Source organism: Corythoichthys intestinalis, chromosome 9 (genome assembly GCF_030265065.1).
Source record: "Corythoichthys intestinalis isolate RoL2023-P3 chromosome 9, ASM3026506v1, whole genome shotgun sequence".
In the NCBI taxonomy this organism is placed as follows: Eukaryota; Metazoa; Chordata; class Actinopteri; order Syngnathiformes; family Syngnathidae; genus Corythoichthys; species Corythoichthys intestinalis.
This window is the reverse complement of record NC_080403.1, coordinates 34,605,434-34,627,571: the sequence shown is the minus strand read 5'-3', so window position 1 is coordinate 34,627,571 and position 22,138 is coordinate 34,605,434. Positions and strand designations below refer to the sequence as shown.

Here is a 22,138-nt window from a genome sequence, read left to right as displayed (position 1 = left end):
CAATACCTCTAAGCTGCGAACTGCGATTGTCTTGCACACAAGGTCACACACAATGAATGGAGCAAAATGCTAAAAAAATAAAGTCAATGAAAGGTGTTTGGGTTTTTACATCCAACTACATGACTAACTTTCGGTAAGTTCAAAAAAAGAAATGAGAGTTTAGAGGAGGAGGTTGAACGGTGGATGAAAAGATAAAAAATCTGACATGAGGAGGGTGAAATAAATGTTTGTCTTCCTTGAAGGGTACATAAAGTTTATAGACCGTGTTTCCTGAGCGAAACACGGGCAGCGCCATCTGTAAAATTTCTGCTCTGAACTTCTGGTTTAAGCAAAACATCATGAGTTGTGGTTGAAGTTAGCAGTGTGTTGACAAAGTCAAAATCAAATCAAACGAACCCACTGATTCTCCAAAAATGGATTTAGCACAACGTAAACGAGGGTCCGGGACTTTCTGTGCTGTGCGAACTCCTGGAAGCGCCTAAATATATAGTTTATAGGGGAATGTTTTTATCACCGACCAGCTACAAAGCACCATTGTGGCTGCATCCCGCCATACGCCTTACATCCGAAACCAGCAGCAGACAATATTTCAAGAATGTGGATCGCTTCTTTAAACTTAAAGGCTCCACCTAAAAGATGATATGTTTATTCTTATCACTTTGTTGATAAGAAACCCACCAAAGAACATTATTTCCCCGAACTTTGGTTGTGTTGTTGTAGTAGCAGCTACAGCAGCAGCAGTAGTTTTAGTAAAAAATTATTTTAGTTCATAATTACAATCATCATCATAATATTACTGTTGTCTGCGGAGTCCCCCAGGGCTCTGTGCTCGGTCCAACCCTCTTCACCATTTACATACTACCCCTCGGTCGTGTCGTCAGCAGGCATGGAATACAATTCCATTGCTATGCTGACGACACACAACTATATTTCAAGGTCACTCCGTCCTCCACCCCCTCCTCCTCTGTTTCTCAACTTGACTCCTGCCTGGAGGAGATAAAGGCTTGGATGAGTGAAAACTTCCTGCAGCTGAAAACAGAAGCCATTCACATTGGTACCCCTCACCAGCTCCGTTCCGCCCCCATTTCCTCAGTCTCCTTTTTCGGCCACAAATCTTCCCTCTCCCCTTCTGTGACTAATTTGGGAGTCAGGTTTGACCCCCATCTTAGCTTTAACAATCACATCAATTACATTTGCAAAACCTCCTTCTTTCACCTCCGCAATATTGCCAAACTCCGGCCATCTCTCTCCCGTCCTGCTGCAGAGAGACTCGTACATGCCTTTATCTCCTCCAGGTTGGACTATTGCAATGCACTCCTCATCGGGATCCCTGGCAAGAGCCTACAGAGGCTTCAGTATGTCCAAAACAGCGCTGCCAGGGTCCTGATGAGGGTGCGTAAACATGAGCACATCACCCCCATCCTCCGCACCCTACACTGGCTCCCTGTTCACCTCCGTATTGAATTCAAAATCCTCCTTCACACCCATCACTCTCTACACGGTCTAGCCCCCACCTACCTCACCAAACTCCTCACATTACATACTTCAGACAGAACCCGGTCAGGCCAACAGCACCGTCTACTCCCGCCCAGGACTCGGCTCAAGACTATGGGGGACAGGGCCTTTACAGCTGCTGCTCCCCGTCTGTGGAATGCCCTCCCAGACCATCTCAGAGCCCCGCAGACGGTGGATGCATTTAAAAAAGGACTAAAAACTCACCTTTTTAAAAAAGCTTATTCTAGCTAATTTTATTTGACTGTCTTACTTTTATCCGATTGGTATCTGATTTTATCTGTGCTTGTGTGTTTTGCTTTTACTGTTTTATTCTTAGTCTTTTTCATTTTATTTATTATTTTCTTTTTTTGCCAATGTGCACTTTGAGATTTGTTTTTCAAATGTAAAGTGCGTTATAAATAAAATGCATTATTATTATTATTATTATTATTATTTTAAGAGCAAAGGCAACAAGTCGTTTCTTGCACCAGATTTTAGGTTTCCTATTTTTAGAGAACATACCTTCCATTACACAGCGGCAGCATGACTACACAAACGCACGGCACCCGCGATACATGTACAGACTGCAGTTTCCCTCGTTTATCACCAGCGCCCATGCTTTGTGGTATGGAGCATTGAGGCACATCTGCCTTCATGATGAAAGAATTCCCGTGTTCGTGTATGAGGACACATCCAACTTTGTGGCTGTGCAGGTACTGGAATGCTTGGAGCTTTTCAGGTTCCTGATGGCGTTTCTATTCAATGCCATAGAGTCAATACAATATATTAATATTTTACTTGTGGTCACCCTCAGCCATTTCTTTATGTTGTCTTCCCATGTCGAGATGGCAGAAGGATGAGGTATTTCCAAATAGTGTTTTTTCAGGGTTTTTAGTCAGTGATGCCATTACAGCGCAATTGCTGTCAATGTAAGATAACGCGAAAAAGGAAGTCACGAGCAGAAAGCAGGAAGTAAAGTGGAAGTACCTCGGAAACTTGTCTATATAGGCTAAAACTACATGTTATAAGATTTTTTTTTTTTTTTTTTTTTTTTTTTTTACTACCGGTGTGCACATGCAAGGTCATGCATAATGTTAACGCACGGTTGAGGTTCAATTCCAGTATATGTACTTGAGTCCTAATGTGCAAATTATAATTGACACATATTCTTATATTTGTAAATAATTTGTTGTTTTGATGTTAAATTACATTTCTGTGGTATGTTGTGGTATAGTCGGAATACATTATTCAGGTATTTGACCAGTCATTAAAGCAGAAAATATGAGTGTCAAAGTCAAAGCTGTTCTTGAAATATGTCTTTTCAAAAAAAAAGCTTTGTTTTTTCGGAATTAAGCCCTGAAATCAAGCTTTTCAGAAAACTTCCTCATGCTCTATTGCTTATACCTAAAAACACAAAAACGTCTTTTTTTCTGTTGAAAGAAGGGAATCTAATCTATCTTCTGTCTTCATGTAAGATATGGGTGGCTCTGGCCATACTGAAAGATCTTTCAGAGTACACAACTACAAAATAGTGTCTCACTGAAACCAATTCAAACCTGTTATTCATATTACCATAAAAACACAATCATCACTTAAATTTATGCATCAGTTTTAAGTGAATAGGTACTTGGTATAAAAGAAAAAAGTATCTACTCCTTGGCAAATGCCCAAGATGAACGCCGACATTAGCAGAGTTTTGAAACTCTGTTGTCTGCAGCCTTTAAATATAATTGGATAGGTTAATGCGAAAAATACATTAGTGAGTACAATAAAACAACTATATTTCAATTGTAATTGTAAATAATTTATTTAGCATGTTTTTTAGCATTTATGTATTTAGCACACGAGAGACAATGGCAGTTTATTACCTGTTTGCCTTGTGAAAATGATAACAATTTCACTTAATGTATTGATCCTTACCCTCTTGATTGATAGTTAAACATATGCGATACAGTAATTAAAATACACTAGTTACAAATTGAATTTGGCACTTACTGAGTGTGCTTTTTTTTAAGGCACCGTTCGTGTCTGTTAACCTGTCCTGGAAACGGAGGCGTGTCTGTGGCGTCATCTTGACGCGCTTTCCGTGTCAATATGGCGGCATCCATGGCATCCCAGGCTGCAACGAGAGGACTTAGGGCAGCCACGCCAAAGCATCTACTTATTAACAAACTCAAGGTATTGTCTGTTCCTACTCATCAGAATACAGCTTTGCGCTCATGTGTAGGTTTCGATGAATGTCGGCCCGTTGTCAAGATCCGTTGCTAAACTTTTAGCATCTTAGCCCAGCTAATAAAACAAGAGGCATGAAGGTAAAGTTGACAGTGTGGCACTCAGATTTCAAACATAATATTTCTTATGCGTTCTCTTGTTATTCTACTGGTGCGAGACAATAATTACAAGAGCTTACGTAATATATATATTATTTAAAGCAGGGCATATGAAACGATAATTACATCATACGTGTAATATCTGGAACTCCTTTGATAATATGCGTGCTCATCGTTCTTCACATTCAGTGACCTTGTCTTATTTTAGCGATGAATTGTGCTAAACTTTTGTCTGAAAGCTTTAAACAGAAAACCACCTCAAATCCCCAAAGCACATGAACAGATAAGACTTCCGTGTAAAGGTCAAAATTTGCACCTTGACCAATTGTTGACTGATGTTATTACTTTGAACCAGACGTATGTTCTTATTTAATGTTACTTTGGTTACCCCTACTCAATTTGCTCGATATAGAACGTGATAAAATGAGTAATGTAAAAATAAAACTAAAATCCACTTAAGGGTGCAACTATAATTCACATAATGAACCTCAGATTATCACTGAAGAAATATTGGTGCTAGGAAGAGATCTCAATAAATTCAATTTCAGAATGAATAGTTTTACTCACACACCATATAAATGAATAGAAATTGAAAAACTGACAAATGCTTCAACATTTTAAAACACCTAAGTCAAGGCTCATATTGTTGTGCTATAATTTTTTTTATTTATTTCTCTGTTATTTGTGGATAGATCTCAATGACATTTGGTAGGTATATATTAGGGGTAACGATCCCCGGAGCCCGATTTTTAAAAATTCAATATTGTTTTTAATGTTTTTTTTTTTTTTTTTGTATTGCAGCTAATTAATTTAGTACAGACTCATTTTTGTCTGTAGGTTAGGAGTAGCCAGTAGAGGTCCTGTGTGCTCTTCATCACAGCCTTCAGCCTGTAGTAGCAAACTAGTGCTTGTTAAACACTGTTTAAGCATTTAAACACGCCAAAAAACTGCCTCACAGTTCTGGGATTGTGGCGTTCAATGCTGGCTCTGGCCTTCTGTGTTGCATGTTCTTCCCGTGCCTGCATGGATTTTCTCCACAACAAACTGTGCATTGTATTTTGATTGAACACTCCAAAATGTCCGTAGGTATAGGTGTGTGCGTGAAGTAAAAGTATGGGATGAAAGGTGATACAATGTAAAACTGTGGACATTTTGTGCTTGTGCATCTTAAGAAAAAAGTTGTTCAGCACAAGTGCAACCAATGCAAAAAGTGTGGCACCTTGTCTATATACAGTGGGGCAAATAAGTATTTAGTCAACCACTAATTGTGCAAGTTCTCCCACTTCAAAATATTAGAGTGGCCTGTAATTGTCAACATGGGTAAACCTCAACCATGAGCGACAGAATGTGGAAGAAAAAAAAAAAAACAGAAAATCACTGTTTGATTTTTAAAGAATTTATTTGCAAATCATGGTGGAAAATAAGTATTTGGTCAATACCAAAAGTTCATCTCAATACTTTATGTTCCTTTATTGGCAATAACGGAGACCAGACGTTTTCTGTAACTCTTCACAAGCTTTTCACACACCGTTGCTGGTTTTTTGGCCCATTCCTCCATGCAGATCTCCTCTAGAGCAGTGATGTTTTGGGGCTGTCGTTGGGCAACACAGACTTTCAACTCCCTCCACAGATTTTCTATGGGGTTGAGATCTGGAGACTAGCTAGGCCACTCCAGGACCTAGAAATGCTTCTTACGAAGCCACTCCTTTGTTGCCCTGGCTGTGTGTTTGGGTTCATTGTCATGCTGAAAGACCCAACCACGTCTCATCTTCAATGCCCTTGCTGATGGAAGGAGATTTTCACTCAAAATCTCTCGATACATGGCCCCATTCATTCTTTCCTTTACACAAATCAGACGTCCTGGTCCCTTTGCAGAAAAAGAGCCCCAAAGCATGATGTTTCCACCCCCATGCTTCACAGTGTGTATGGTGTTCTTCGAATGCAATTCAGTATTATTTCTCCTGCAAACACGAGAACCTGTGTTTCTACCAAAAAGTTCTATTTTGGTTTCATCTGACCATAACCCATTCTCCCAGTCCTTTTCTGGATCGTCCAAATGCTCTCTAGCGAACTGCAGACGGGCCTGGATGTGTACTGGCTTAAGCAGGGGGACACGTCTGGCAGTGCAGGATTTGAGTACCTGGCGGTACATTGTGTTACTGATAGTAGCTTTTGTTACTGTGGTCCCAGTTCTCTGTAGGTCATTCACTAGGTCCCCCCGTGTGGTTCTGGGATTTTTGCTCACCGTTCGTTATCATTTTGACGCCACGGAGTGAGATCTTGCATGGAGCCCCAGATCGAGGGAGATTATCAGTGGTCTTGTATGTCTTCCATTTTCTAATAATTGCTCCCACAGTTAATTTCTTTACACCAAGCCAAGAGTGAAGAGTTACAGAAAATGTTTGACCTCCGTTATTACCAACAAAGGGTACATAACAAAGTATTGGGATGAACTTTTGGTTTTGACCAAATACTTATTTTCCACCATGATTTGCAAAAAAATTCTTTAAAAATCAAACAATGTGATTTTCTGTTTTTTTTTCCCCAACATTCTGTCTCTCATGGTTGAGGTTTACCCATGTTGACAATTACAGGCCTCTCTAGTCTTTTCAAGTAGGAGAACTTGCACGATTGGTGGTTGACTAAATACTTATTTGCCCCACTGTATATGTAAGTATATACAGTATATTTAAAAAACTTTTTAAGGGCTAAAAAGTAACAATATAATTCAGAAATACAATGCCATTGCCAAAAGTTACAAAAATATACGTTTTATACTCTCCAACATTCCCGGAAATAGGGGAAGAGGAATTACTGTAAAAAGTGCAGTACTGTAATAACTTTTGTTCAAACAAACAAACAAAAAAACTTTTTCTGAGTATCGGATCGGGACTCTGTATCAGCAGATTCAAATCAGGTGAAAATCAGGCGATCGGGATATCCCCATTAAAAACCCATGAATGCAGTGTAAGGGCCCCCGAACCTCGTTCTGAATCAGACGGCACAAAGAAACAAACATATTGAAAATGAAAAAAATTGAAGTAATCGTCACAACTGCTCGGACAAACAGGTGACCAAATCTAGGATAAGCATTTACTATGTATCTGTGACTATTAACTTTGTGTTTATGACACAGTGGTATCACCCCACAATATGCTATTTGTGTTCACTTTAAATTCAGTTCACAGCGGAGAGCGATACAGCGACTCCCTGAGAAGTGAACATTGAAGAATGTATACTGTACTAGTATGTTCATATGTCAGTCCATCAATTCAATATCAATCAAAACACTGTGTTTTGACTAACAGCAGCACAAACCGATTGCGTTTAGTTCTCTTTTAAGGTCCTGAAATTATAAACTGCACATAAGTTCGTTGGCTAGTAGGGGATAATGATGCTGTTGATGAAGTGCCAGTGCAGAGCACCTGCTTGTCACCACTGTTTTATGGATGGAAACTGTTTAGTAGCATGGAAGCGCACATGGTTTGCTTACTTTTATTGTAATTTTTCTTTAACATTGTATAATGACAAATTAATTCTGTCACTTATCGGTACTTTTGTTATATCAAACTGTGAAATAATGATGCGAATGAGGTCTTGACAGGAGATGAATAGTCCATGTGCTACATGTATGCCCTCAATGATAAAGTGGCATATGGTGAGGATGGAGCCAGGCATGCAGCTGGCTTGCCTTCTCTTGAGACAATCTCTCTACAGTAATTATCGTCAACTGCACTCTGGGGAAAACCTGACTCACTCCTTCTACCGAACTGCTGCTGTACTTAATACTACACAGGAATGCAGACCAACCACTAACCCATACACCTCCTAATTGCAAATACTGTATGCATGCATTCATAAGAAATTGGGCAGTGCAGATGCGCTCCTACTATCACAATATTTGGATAGCTGGATTTATACTAGGGGTGGGCGATATGGCCTTAAACATGTATCACGATAAATGGAGCAGATTTATCTCGATAACGATAAATGACGATAAAGTCGTCCAAGCAGACTGTTATATAATTTGAAAATCTGAATCAATGCATGAAATACAGATTAACAGTTTCTTGTTGATTTAGTTACCAGCATTCAATTTGATATATTTAACAAATGTACATGCAGTCTAGACATTAGGTTTATACAAATGAATTGTAAACAATAAGAATTCAAGTATGAGCATTTATAACAGAGTGTATGGCTTGAACAATGTACATTGTCAAAATCGATATGCCTGTGCAAACATGTCATTGTAACACAAATGGCTTGCAGCTTGAACAGTACACTTCAAAAAGACAATTTATTGTTAATGGCTGCTGTGACATAATTATTCAATACAAGTGTTTACTTTATGGTTTCAGGGTCTCCCCCCCCCAGTGCATTTTTTAATAAATGCACACATACATGAACCCCCAAACAGACAGACAGACAGACAGACACACATTAAAGCTATATTGATCTTCTGCAAATGAAACACTTAAGATTTTATGATAGCAATAATGACACAGAATCAAGCACATACAGAAAAATAGCTGGGGCCATTTGTGCTTTATGCTGAATGCTTTACCATCACAAAAGCTATCAGAGAAATCACACACAGTCAGATACAAAATAACGCGACATAGTAATTGCTAGATGCAGTCCATGCCCAATCCACTCATTAAATTCAGCCGTTTCGACAAGGTTAGAGCCGCTATCCGACTCCATCACGTTCATTTGTAGCGTTAGCCGCTAGCGGCCGCTAGCGTTAGCGGCTAGCGTTAGCCTGTGGCCTGGCTACCGGTAGAAAGCACTGAAAGCACCATCTCCGGAAATTGTGAGAACAAGGGAGGACAGCTGGTGAAAGCCCGTCTGGATGCCACCAAGAGTCTATTAAATGTCGGGTGAAAGTTTGGCGAACCTCCCTTAAGCCACACTCCATCACGTTTTGCTTGTAGCATTAGCTGCCAGCGTTAGCTTACCGGGCTTCTGTTTGATTGGCTTCCTGATGATCACGTGACTCCCTACGTAAGTACATTCACTGCTTTCTTAAAGGGGAATGAGCATAGACGAACAACAGAGTCAAAGCGGGATGAAAAGACTATTTTCTTGTTTTATTAATTTACCGAATTTACCGACATGGTCAAAATTACGTCGGTCATCGTGAAAAATTTCGGTGACGGTAAATTTTCGGTTTACCGCCCAGCTTTAATTTATACTGCAGATTTCAAGTAGCTTTTTCCAATGTAATGATTAAATCTGTCTTCTTTGGGGGGGGGGGGGGGTTGTCTATTCTAAACACAAGCAAAATGTTTTAAATGGGGATTTTTTTTTTAACATGTGAAAAGACAGAACGAGCAAAAGATGTATAACATTAGAACAACATGCAATATGTCATACGTTTTGATGATGATGTGATATCATATTTGTGATTTCTTGTACATATAATGTTACAATGTCTGGAATCTCTGCTGACATAGATGCGGGATAGTGAGTACCGTATTTTTCAGACTACAAGTCGCACCGGAGTATAAGTCACACCAGCCATAAAATTCCCAACGAAGAGAAAAAAAACATATATAAGTCGCACCGGAGTATAAGTCGCATTTTGGGGGACATTTACTTGATAAAATCCAACACATAGAACAGATCTGTCAACTTGAAAGGCAATCCAATATAAAAATACAATAGAGAACAACATGCTGAATAAGTGTACAGTGCATGAACAACAAAATTCAAATATACTGTCCTCACCAGGACGTTACGGCTCGATCCTGGCTATACAGCGAGCTAAACTCCCAAATGACGATGCTTGACGTCCTTTATAATTTGGAATCAATTTCACAATCAATTTAGTCTTCGATACCAAACAGGTTCGCATCAACATAAATAAATGATTATTAGGTGCTGTTACAGCAATGACACAAACGGTTAGCATACGTTCGCTAGCATTAGAACATCGTTCAAACTAGGCATGTGCCGGTATGAGATTTTGACGGTACGATAACCGTGGGCAAAAATACCGCGGTTTCACGGTATCAGGGTATTGCAAATGTAGCTCCAAAATGTGTTATTTTGAGATGTATGGGTTAAAAAAAATATTTTTTTTCCATTGAACAGGATTTTTTTTTAATTTTTCAGAAAATATTTGCAACTTTTGGAACATGAATATATTATTAAAATGAATTATCAATAAATAAAAAAAAACATTTTAAATAAAATTAAAATAAATATAACTTATAGACTATACGCACAGCAACAGCTCAAGTTGCTCAAGATTAGAGCAAGAACAAATACACTTCTGAATAAAATGTTTAAAAAATTGTACCGCATGACTTTTTTTTGAGGGTGGAAAAGCTCAAGTGAAGTTTCGCCATTTTCAGCCACTGTGTCAACTCTAGTCTACATGATATCATGCCTATGTGTTAAAAAACATAAAGAATTCATAAGTTAATAAGTTAGTTAAAAATATATAAGTTAGATTAAAATGTACATATTGTTGTGGAAAGCAAAACAAAACAAAACAAAACACATTGGGAGTGAGACCTCTGCTTGATCCAGCGAACGTGGATTTGTGCTTAGGGCAAGAGCATCTTTCGCAATTAGCGATCTTTGATGCTATCCCCTTTTCTCCTTCATTCAAGCGAATCAAGCTTGTTTTCTCACTCTGCGGCTATAACACTCGACGAAGTTGCTCACCCAGCTAAACCTGGGCTAACATTTGTCTTTGTAAGCTTTTAGTTAGTTTGTATATTGAATATGAAAGGAAAATGTGTGTTTTGTTTTTGGCGAACTTTTTCATGGTGCTAATCTGTGGAAGCTACTCACACATGGAAAAATACAATTGTACAACGTTTTAAATGTATTCATTTTGTATATTCCACTTACCACGATTTGAGAGCTCAATAAATTGAAGAAAAGTACGCCTTATGTTTGGAGTATTTGTTTTTGGGTTCACTGGCTGTCTAGCCGATAGCGTCACTTTCACACACAGCAACAAACGGGAGGGGTTGAGCGCTGCCGCGCCAAGCCACTTCTGGCTGCATTTTTGACACATGAAAAATAGCGAATACCCTACTACGGTCTGACGGAAAATTTTTCACACCACGGTAAAGCGTGAAACCGGTAACCGGCACATGCCTAGTTCAAACAACCACACAACTGGCTTTAAGTGTCCGATCGCGGGTGGAAAACACACAACAACAACAGAAAGGATGATACACGCAGGCGTTGCCTCTGTAGAGATATTTTACAAGCATAAACAATGAATGTAGGTTCGCAGCCGTGTTTCTCTCTCGGTAACTCGCCCACTCACTCAAGCTGCGTAGCTGTCCGTCTTCTTCTGGCGTGTGAGCGGTCTTCTTCACGTAAACAAGTGCGAGTGCACCCTCACGTGGGCGTGAAAGCGCCACAAAAGCATGCATTTCAATATAAAAAAGTCAATAATACAATTGAACACACGTTGCCAAAGGCAGAACGCGAACGTGGCCATAGCTATTAAGAGTTATTCAGATAACTATAGCATAAAGAACATGCTAACAAGTTTACCAAACCATCAGTGTCACTCCAAAACACCAATATAACATGTGAAATGATATCATAATGTGTTAATAATTTCACACATAAGTCGCTCTTGACTATAAGTTGCACCCCCAGCCAAACTATAAAAAAAAACTGCGACTTATAGTCCGAAAAATACGGTAGTTCATACTAGGCGTGTGCCGGTTACCGGTTTCACCGTGGTGTGAAAAAATCGCGGTTTCAAAACCACTAAAATTTTCCGTCAGACCGTAGTACGGTATTCGCTATTTTTCTTGTGTCAAAAATGCAGCCAGAAGCGGCTTGGCGCAGCAGCGCTCACCCCCTCTCATTTGTTGCCGTGTGTGAAAGTGAAGCTATCGGCTAGACAGCCAGCTAACCCAAAAACAAATACTCCAAACGTAAGGCGTACTGTTCTTCAATTTATTGAGCTCTCAAATCGTGGTAAGTGTAATATACAAAATGAATACATTTGAAATGTTGTACAATTAGATTTTTCCATGTGAGTAGCTTCAACAGATTAGCACCATGGAAAAAGTTTGCCAAACACAAAACACACATTTTCCTTTCCAATTCAACATACAAACTAACTAGAAGCTTAAAAAGATGAATGTTTGCTTTGCTGGGAGAGCAACTTCGTTGAGTATTACAGTCGCAGAGTGAGAAAACAAGCTTGATTCGCTTGAATGAAGGGGAAAAAGTGATAGCGTCAAAGATGGCTAATTGCGAAAGATGATCTTGCCCTAAGCACAAATCCACGTTCGCTGGATCAAGGAGAGGTCTCACTCCCAATGTTTAAAAAAAAAAACATTTTTTTTTTTTTTAGATGAAACCTTTCCACAACAATATTGACATTTTAACTAACGTATACATTTTTAACAAACTTATGAATTCTTTGTTCTTTTTAACACAAAGTCATGACATCATGTAGACTAGAGTTGACACAGTGGCTGAAAATGGTGAAACTTCAATTAAGCTTTTCCACCCTCAAAAAAAAAAAGTCCTGCAGTATAAATTTTAAAAATTTTTATTCAGATGTGTTTTTACTTTTTTATAGAAATTATTTTGTTCTTGCTCTAATCTTGAGCAACTTGAGCTGTGGCTGTGAGTATAGTCTATAAGTTATATTTATTTTAATTTTATTTAAAATATTTTTTTTAATTGATCATTTATTTATTTTAACAATACTGTATATTCATGTTCCAATTTGCAACTATGGTCTGAAAAAAAATCCTGTTCAATGGAAAAAAGTTTTTTTTTTTTTTTTTTTTTTTTTTTTTTTTTTACCCATGCATCTCAACATTTTTTGGAGCTATAATTGCAATGCTGTGATACCGTGAAACTGCGGTATTTTTGCTCACGGTTATCGTACCGTCAAAATCTCATACCTGCACATGCCTAGTTTATACAGATAAAGATAAGAAAGAAAGACCTTATTTTAATTCAAACACCATTTAATTTAATTTATATGTTATTGAAAGAAAAAGGTGGCACGGTGGACAAGTGTTAAGCACATCCGCCTCACAGTTCTAAAATCAGGGGTTCAATCCCAGGCTCCGGCCTTCCTTTGTGGAGTTTACATGTTGTCCCCATGCCTGCGTGTGTTTTCTCATGGTACTGCGGCGCCCCCACCCCCACATCCCAAAAATATGCATGGTAGGCTAATTGAGCACTCTAAATTGTCCCAAGGTATGAGTGCATGCGTGAATGGTTGTTCATATCCTTGTGCCCTGTGATTGGCTGGCAACCGATTCAGGGTGTACCCCGCCTACTGTCCATAGTTAGCTGGGACAGGCTCCAGCACCACCGTGACCCTCGAGAGGATAAGCTGCTCGGAAAATGATTGAAGGAGGGAAAAACAATCCAGGAACTTTTGGAAAAAATATCCCTCTCTAGCCACATTTATATAAGTTTAATTTAATTAGGGCCCAAGATTAGATTAGAGTAGGTTCAGGCAGGCACGTACATATCAACAGTAAAATGCTTACAAAGCTCTTCCAGGCAAAGTCATAAAGTGACAGAGCTTTTTATTTGCAACTCAGTGTTACCGGGAAGAGTGCAAAGCCACTGCATTTTTGGTGTAAAAAGGCATCTCTGACACAAGTCAAATTAGGCTGAGAATGAAGTAACATCTAATCTATGAAAGAATTTTGCTTTGAGCAGACTTGCAGCAAGTGTCTTGACATTCAGAGAGTGATTACAAAATGTCACAGTACTGCACTGTAGCAGGGATTGTACTTTCTTTGGTCCGTGTGCTGCTTTTGTTTTAAGGATGAACACTACTTTCTACATACAGGCTTAAATGTCATCCTTTTTTTTTTAACTCATACATTCATTTTTATTCTATGCAGTTTGTTCTGTTCACGGTCACTGGAAATTAGAATCCTATTCCACCTGACTTGGGGCGAGATGTGAAGTATAGGCAGGACAGCTGATCAGTCAGTTTGGTGGTTTGAAATAAATTACATTCACATACTGTATTAGTGGAAGAAAATAGAACCTTTGTTGGGACATTTTGCAAAGATGTGCTTGGGGGAAAGAAAATAGGAACCCACTATTAACCTGGGAGTATTTAAGAAGTGAGAGAGCTCTGGTTTTAATTCTCTGCTTCCTGTTTGCATGTTTTGCCTGTGCTATGATCTGCTATGTATTAGGTTGATGGAAAATGAAAGACCTTCCATCTAGGTATGAATACTACCATGAATAGCTTGTCAATATGCGCTAACTGCATAGTATGTGCTAACTGTGAAGTTTGGAGAATTATGTAGACAGTCAGTTAAGTAATTTGATATGTGGGGGAAAAAGTAGGATGACATTGGAGGTCACCTTTAAAAAGTCTTACAGAACCCTCTGTTGTTTAAACCTGTAAGAACCCCGATTTTATTGTTTTTTTTTGTGACATTTTTTCTTCAAAGCCTTTATTGTTTTAAGATACAGAAGGAAAGTAGAGGAAATGGTATTGTAATGGAAGTTAACAAATGTGCATTTGTGATCACACATGTATCACGGCTCGTTAAATGGTACTGTACTTGAAATTTGTCATAATTAATTTCATTGACACATTTCACTGTTAGAACATTTCAGCCCCTTTTTAATTTGATGAATTGTACTCATGCACTTCTTGTAGTCCAAGAAAACATTTGAACTAAAAAGCAAAAACCCAATGAAACATTTTTTTTTTCCTGGAAAGCAGCCATTATTGCTATTTTATGTACATTTTAGAGGAAAGTCTGCTTTTCCGGGACTTTATTACAGCCCCTTTTAGTTTTGTTTTTGAATGCTGTTAATACTGGAAAAGTACAGTGCCCTCCATAATTTTTGGATTTATAATAATTATGTGTTTTTTAGCTTCTAATTTTTTTTTTTCTAAATAATATGGGACCTTAATGGAAAAAAAAGAGAAAAATCCAACCTTCAATAAAAGTGCGTTTATTCAGTGGGGAAAAAATCCCACATAAAGAAATAATTACTTGACATCAAATAATGTGTGTCACAATTATTAGCACCACTGGTGTTAATACTTTGTACAACCCCCTTTTGCCAACAAAACAGCACCTAATCTTCTCCTTTAATGTTTCACAAGATGGGAAAAGACAGAAAGAGGGATCTTCAGCCATTCCTCTTTGCAGAATCTCTCTAAATCATCCAGAGACCTGGGTCCTCTCCTCTGTACTCTCCTCTTCAGCTCACCCCACAGGTTTTCAATGGGGTTGAGGTCTGGGGACTGAGATGTCCATGGGAGGAGCTTGATTTTGTGTCTGGTGAACCACTTCTGTGTAGATTTGGCCATATGTTAAGGGACATTGTCTTGCTGAAAGACCCAGTGACTACCCATCTTCAGGTTTCGGGCAGAGGGCAACAGATTTTGATTTAAAATGTCCTGGTATTTCAAAGCATTCATGATGCCATGCACCCTAACAAGGTTCCCAGGGCCTTTGGAAGCGAAACAGACCCACAGCATTACTGACCCACCCCCATACTTCACACTGGGTATGAGGTGCTTTTCAGCATGCACATCTTTCGTGGCACGCCAGACCCACTTAGAGTGTTTGTTGCCAAAAAGCTCAATCTTGGTCTCATCTGACCAAAGCACACGGTCCCAGTTGAAGCCCCAATACCGCTTGGCGAACTCCAGACGTTTGCATTTATGATTGTGAGTGAGGAAAGGTTTTCTCCGTGCATGCCTCCCAAACAGCTTGTTGGCGTGTAGACAGCACCTCATACCCACTGTGAAGTATGAGGGTGGGTCAGTGATGCTGTGGGGCTGTTTCGCTTCCAAAGGCCCTGGGAACCTAGTTAGGGTACATGGCATCATGAATGCTTTGAAATACCAGGACATTTTAAATCAAAATCTGTTGCCCTCTGCCCGAAAGCTGAAGATGGGTCGTCATTGGGTCTTTCAGCAAGACAATGTCCCTAAGCATATGGCCAAATCTACACAGAAATGGTTCACCAGACACAAAATCAAGCTCCTCCCATGGCCATCTCAGTCCCCAGACCTCAAGCCCATTGAAAACCTGTGGGATGAGCTGAAGAGGAAAATACAGAGGAGAGGACCCAGGTCTCTGGATGATTTAGAGAGATTCTGCAAAGAGGAATGGCTGAAGATCCCTCTTTCTGTCCTTTCCCATCTTGTGAAACATTATAGGAGAAGATTAGGTGCTGTTTTTTTGGCAAAAGGGGGTTGTACAAAGTATTAATACCAGGGGTGCTAATAATTGTGACACACATTATTTGAGGTCAAATAATTATTTCTTTATGTGGGATTTTTCCCCCACTGAATAAATGCACTTGTATTGAAGGTTGGATTTTTCTCTTTTTTTCCATTAAGGTCCCATATTATTTAGAATAAAAAAAATGTTAGAAGCTAAAAAACACATAATTATTATAAATCCAATAATTATGGAGGGCACTGTATATGCTTTACATCAGTGGTCCCCAACCTTTTTTGCACCACGGACCTTTGTGATGTATGCCTTTTTTTTTCACGGATCAGCAATGTGTGGCAGAAAATTACCATAAATATAAAATAACACAACAGAGCTAAAAATTAAAATTAAGTGCAGGGAAAATGTAACTCACCATACGCTGAATCAACCATTTTTAATAGCGGCCTCTCCTAAAACTTGACGGCAAATATCCTTGGTCGCAAGCCTAGTTGAGTTCTCCAATCGTGAAACGTTTCTTTGCTTTAGCAATACAGTTCGCCACGAGATCTGATGCTCTCAATTAGTGCTGCAACGATTAATCGATTAGCTCGAGTATTCGATTAGAAAAAAATATTCGCATTAAATTTTGTTGCTTCGAGTAGTCGTTTAATTAAAGTGGCGTTGTAATGCCCTACCCTCTGGTCTGCATCATTTCACATGGCGGAATCCAACTGCTCCCTGTTAAGACCAACATACGTTTTTGTTTGAGTTAATGTTTTTTAATGCATTCGTAATTTAGTTTATAGGTATATTTGGCCATTTTTGTGGGAATACGTGTCTGAACCATTTGTTAAGAGCATTGTTAAAAAAAAGTCAGCATTTTAAAGCATTTAAGCTTGCGGACTTTTGTTATGTAAGTTCTCCAATTACTATTTTGTTGTACATAGATCCTCATTTATTATTTATGTTTTTAAAACCATTTGAGGCTCAGTTCAGGTATTTTAATTTCTCATGTTCCTTATCCAATTACTCGATTATTCGAACAAAGTAGTTCATCGATTAATTGACCAGTAAAATAATCGATAGCTGCAGCCCTACTCTCAGTGCATTCACTTTTGTTGGCTCGTTTGCGAGCATTTAGCCACATATTATGTAAAATGGACTTGGTTGTAGGCTCTTCTTCTGGCTCAGCAGGTGGCCTTTTCCCCGTAAAAAAGCTCTCCAAAGACGTCGCCGCCCGCTGCACACAGTCAACAGCAGCTAACGTTACTGTTTACATTGACTGGGGCTGGGCTGCGATAGGTGTGCTAACACCAAAGTAATGGCGTCCAAACACTAGTGGGCGACGTACGCAAATCTTTACGAGGATTACTCCTGAGGCACAAATCAGATTACGGTCGTTAACAAATTATTTATTATTTCTCTGTGGCCCGGTTGCAAATGCGCCACCAGTACCGGTCCCGAGCTCGGTGCTTGAGGATCCCTACTCGACTTGGTTTATATGTGGAGACTCACTTAAACAGCTCACTCTACCTTCTACTTCTTGCCCCTGAGATGAACTGCTGTTTTGGGTCTTCTCTTGCTGCGGGATTAAGGATCTCAAAATCAATTTGGGTTCATCTATTTTTAAATTGACAGAAAACATGTTATTGTAGACTTCTGAATTCAATTTGCTCCTGCCATAATGTCATTCATGAATGAAAATAATAAGCCAGAGACAGATTTAGTTTTACAGATGAACTTTTTTGTTTGACAAATTCTAGCCTTGTCTTTACACTTTATCTCCATAAAAAGCAGGGAGCATCTTTTGGTGTTGTCTCTGTGCTTTTGTCTACTTGTACTCTTCAGCAACAGTAAATTATAATACCACAACTCGGCCCCTCTGGAGGTTGCTGACGTCACTGAGGAATGCAATTGTTTTCTTTCAATTTAATATTCATTACAACATGATTGTATTGGCAGTTCTCAATGGTTGTGCAGTTAGTGGTGATTCAAACTACCAAACTAAAATTTCTAATCTGCAGTGCTTTTGGTTCACTGCATGATTTATAGCAACGATACCACAATGATATCACAGGAAATGTAGTTCATATATATATATATTTTTTTACCTTTTCTTTCTCTTCTTTGAGGTGCAGTTAGGCCTATTATATTCGTTCATGATGGTCTAGGGATCTAAGATTTAATAACAACAACAACAAAAACAAGTCTGCTAATATGCTGAATCACCATCTGTGTCTTTCTTTTAAACTATCTCTGAATGGCTATCCTCATACAAAGTCACAGAAAGGGCAGTGCTTTGGCAGAATCTGCATTGGACTGCCAAGTCCTTGTCACAGCTGTACTGATCCATGAGAGACATTGAAGAACAGCACCTTTTGTATAGCGGACATTGTTCCCAGCAGACTTGTTTGCAAGGTCTATTACGGTATTCAGCACAGCATCCTGCAACATCAGGACAGAAAAAAACTTGCAGTGTCATATTTCACTGAGAGTAAGCAGTCCAATGTCAAACTCAAGTTGTGGAAAGTCTCATCATCATTAAGATTGTAATTTCACAACATGCCACTGCATTTTACTCATTTTGAATTTGAAAATGGAATGTTTTTACACATGTGATGTTTCTACAATTCTGCCAAACTTTGTCATACAAAAAAATAAATAAAAGATAATGAAAGAATATGATTAGTTAATAAATACCCTTTAACCAATAGGTACCCTTCGGTTTTTATCTATACATTGAACCTATGGTTTTATTTTAGAGTAAATGCACTCTTTGAATAAAATTTACAAAACGTATTCATTCAAACACATTGCATATGATTGAAGTGCTCACTTTTGAATAAAGCTGTTCTGTATATTGCATTGTTTGATTTTCCTTAAGCACTTCATAGCCTAATTTATACATTGGTCATCCCCTAGTCTGGTGAGGTTAGTGTCCTCATATAGTCATGGACAATCCTTAACCCCTTTGAAATTAAATTGGTGATGACAAATAGCTATAGAATTAATTAACCAGAGCGCTCCTACAGAGGCATGGTCAAATGCTCAAGAAATTAAAAGATTGCCAGTTCACTAATTCTAAGTAATTGATTTTTTCCTATTCATGTTATGAGCGCCTGCATTTTCCACGTCCATTTAGCAAAAAAAAAAAAAAAAAAAAAAATGTGGGGAGAAATTAAAGGGATCTTAGTAAAGTCCACTTCCATGAACACATGCATCATATAGCATTGGACTGACAAACATAAAATTAATTGGCACATCTATTGAAGTAGAATGTTTTTCATCTAATGAGGTGGCAGTTAATTGTTTTTATGACTCATAAATACAGGTTGTGTTGAAGTAAGCTGTGAGAGAAGTGACATGTAAAATAAAATGAATGCAAAGACCCCCAAGTTGATATGAATTTCCTGCATAAAACAAGGTAATTTATAGGCAAATTTCCACTTAAAGTCAGTCATGTGGCTGTTGTATGCCTTTAAGGATAATGATATACTAATCAAAAAGTCATCAAACTCAACTTCATACAATCAACTGAATTCGTGTGAATGACTGATGCTCCTTTTGTGTACTCATTATGGGCAAAACCATTGTATTATACAGTATATAAGGCCTGAATGATATTGGAAAAAAATATCTGCGATTTTTGGGGGCTTTGCGATATATTGCGATATTATATTGCAATATTAAAACTAGGGCTGTCAAACGGTTAAACATTTTAATCGAGTTAATTACAGCTTAAAAATTCATCATAATTAATCGCAAGTCAAACCTATAAAATTTCTATAAAATATGCCATATTTTTCTGTAAATTATTGTTGGAATGGAAAGATAAGACACAAGACGGATATATACATTCAACATACGGTACATAAGTACTGTATTTGTTTATCATAACAATAAATCAACAAGATGGCATTAACATTATTAACATTCTCATAAAGTGCTCCATGGATAGAAAGACTTGTAGTTCTTAAAAGATAAATGTTGGTACAAGCTATAGAAATTGTATATTAAAACCTCTCTTAATGTTTTCGTTTTATTAAAATTTGTAAAATTTTCAATCAAAAAATAAACTAGTAGCTCGCCATTGTTGATGTCAATAATTACACCATGCTCACCCATGGTACCAACCCATAAAATCAGTTGGACCCAAGCGCCAGCAGAGGGCGCCAAACACCAAAAAAAAAAGTAACAAGCGGACGTTACACTGTACTGTCATTTTAATCAGTTTGAGCGGGGCATGTGCGTTAATTGTCTCAAATATTTTAACGTGATTAGCTAAAAAAATTAATTGAATGAATGAATGAATTTATTGTCATTGTCATCATCATCGTAATCATTGACAGTTTCAGAGTGTGGAATTTGCCCGAAAGAAAGACGAAGACAGACAAAGGAAAGACGGGAAAAAGCAAATGCTTATCGATACCCGTCCCCTAACAGCCCGGGACGGACAGTCAAGCATGTTTGTGTTACAGTCCAGTTATTATCATTTTTATTTTATTTTATTTTTTTTTCCACATATCATTCAAAAGTCATTGATTGCCATGGAATTTCACATATTGTCAATTTGAGTGGGTTCATTGTATCAGTTGATGTCCAGTTTAGCTTATTTCTATATTTCTTAAACTTCTCATTGCAGGCCCTGTCCTTGGGAGATAAAAAAAACTTATACAGCGCTGTTTTCTTTTTGCAAGCATTGATAAGCGTCTTGGTCATCCAAGGTTTGTTTTGCATTCTTTGTCTCGTGGGTTAGCATTGTAAACATCATTCCAGTCTTGAGGCAGATGGTCGGTGATATCACAGCAATGTTGTATCCGTGCAAATTAAAGTCCGCTGTGTAGTACTTACAGTTGTTCGACATGTTATTGTAAAAGTTGAGGTCAGGATCAAGATTATCAGTTGAGTCATCATGGTACTCATCAATCTGGTCATCCAAGAGGTGGTAACAGGTGTCATCATTAATTTTCGAATGAGGTCAGCTCTTCCAGGCTTCTCACGACTCTTATCTTCATGTCTTGCGACTTGACAAGGATTTTGCAATCAGAGACCCAGGTGCTGGCAATTTTCCCCTCTTTTTTGAGCTGACGTGCTTTTCTCGCTATGTGGGCATTTCGGCGAGTCAAGTTGTCATTCAGAAAAATCTTCGTTCCTTTCAGGCGGTGGCGCTGGTCAAGCAGGGCAACCTTGCTCTTGTGGTCTGCCAACTTCACGACCACCGTCGCCGGTCCTCTCCCCCCAGTTGGGAGCAGAAAACAGTGACGGATGTCCTGCGAGTCCACCTTTATTCCAAATTCTTGCAGCTTGGCAATTGCCTGTTGAGCCACAGGTGGGCTAGCGGTCTCGGCATATGATCTGGGCGTCAGTTGTAATCCAGAGATGATGACATCATTTGCGCGTCTTCCTTGGTCGAGATCATCAGCCAGAATTTCCAACCTTTTGATGCGAGCCTCCTTCTCCTCAACCACTTGCTTGAGCTTCTTGTTTTCAGCGCGCATCAGCTGTAATTCTTTCATGACTTCCCGATTCTGGCTTTGAATCAGGTTAGTCAGAAAAGCCTCCAGGTTGGTCAGAGAGGCCAGAGAGGCCACTATTTTCTGGATGGAGGATCTGACTTCATCCAGCTCCTCAGGTTTCAGAGTTTTCCGAGTCACACTGGAGTCATATTTTTCAGGCTGGTCCCGGCCCTGAGCGCTTATCAGTTAAGATAGGAGCGTGCTTTCAGGAGCTCAGAATGTGCGTCTGTACACTTCGAGCGGCTAGACAGCGGTTAGCGCGATAATTTTGACAGCCCTAATTTAAACTAGAAGAATTTTCACCCGATAACTTAAATAGCTCTGTTTGTGATTGGCTGAACAATATTAGAAAAAATTAACGTCACGATATACATTGCCAAAACTTCACACTTACTTTTTGCATTGTTTGCAGTGGTTGCACCTAATTATTTTTCTTAAGGGGCACCAGCACAAAATGTAGGCCCACCCACATTTTTCATCACACCTTTAACTTCATACTTTCAATCACTCTCCATAACATTCATATAATTTCTTCAGTCATTCATCTTCTGAACCCTTTATCTGCACAAAGACTGACAGATTTCTACACAGTGTCTCAAGTACTTTTATTTAGAGGAATCTGAAATACCGT

The 22,138-nt window shown here is 38.7% G+C and overlaps 1 protein-coding gene across 4 annotated transcripts in view; it reads left to right on the top strand.

Moving 5' to 3' along the window:
• Window positions 1-3,548: 3,548 nt before the first annotated feature.
• The window catches only part of suclg2 (succinate-CoA ligase GDP-forming subunit beta), a 130,634-nt gene continuing 112,044 nt past the window's right edge, over window positions 3,549-22,138 (top strand). For all 4 annotated transcript variants that reach the window (XR_009064358.1, XM_057845423.1, XM_057845422.1 and 1 more), the window contains exon 1: window positions 3,549-3,672. Coding sequence is in view for 3 of the 4 variants with exons in the window: in XM_057845423.1 (XP_057701406.1) it covers window positions 3,589-3,672 (84 nt within the window). In the remaining variant the exon portion in view is untranslated. The remainder of the gene's footprint in view (window positions 3,673-22,138) is intronic.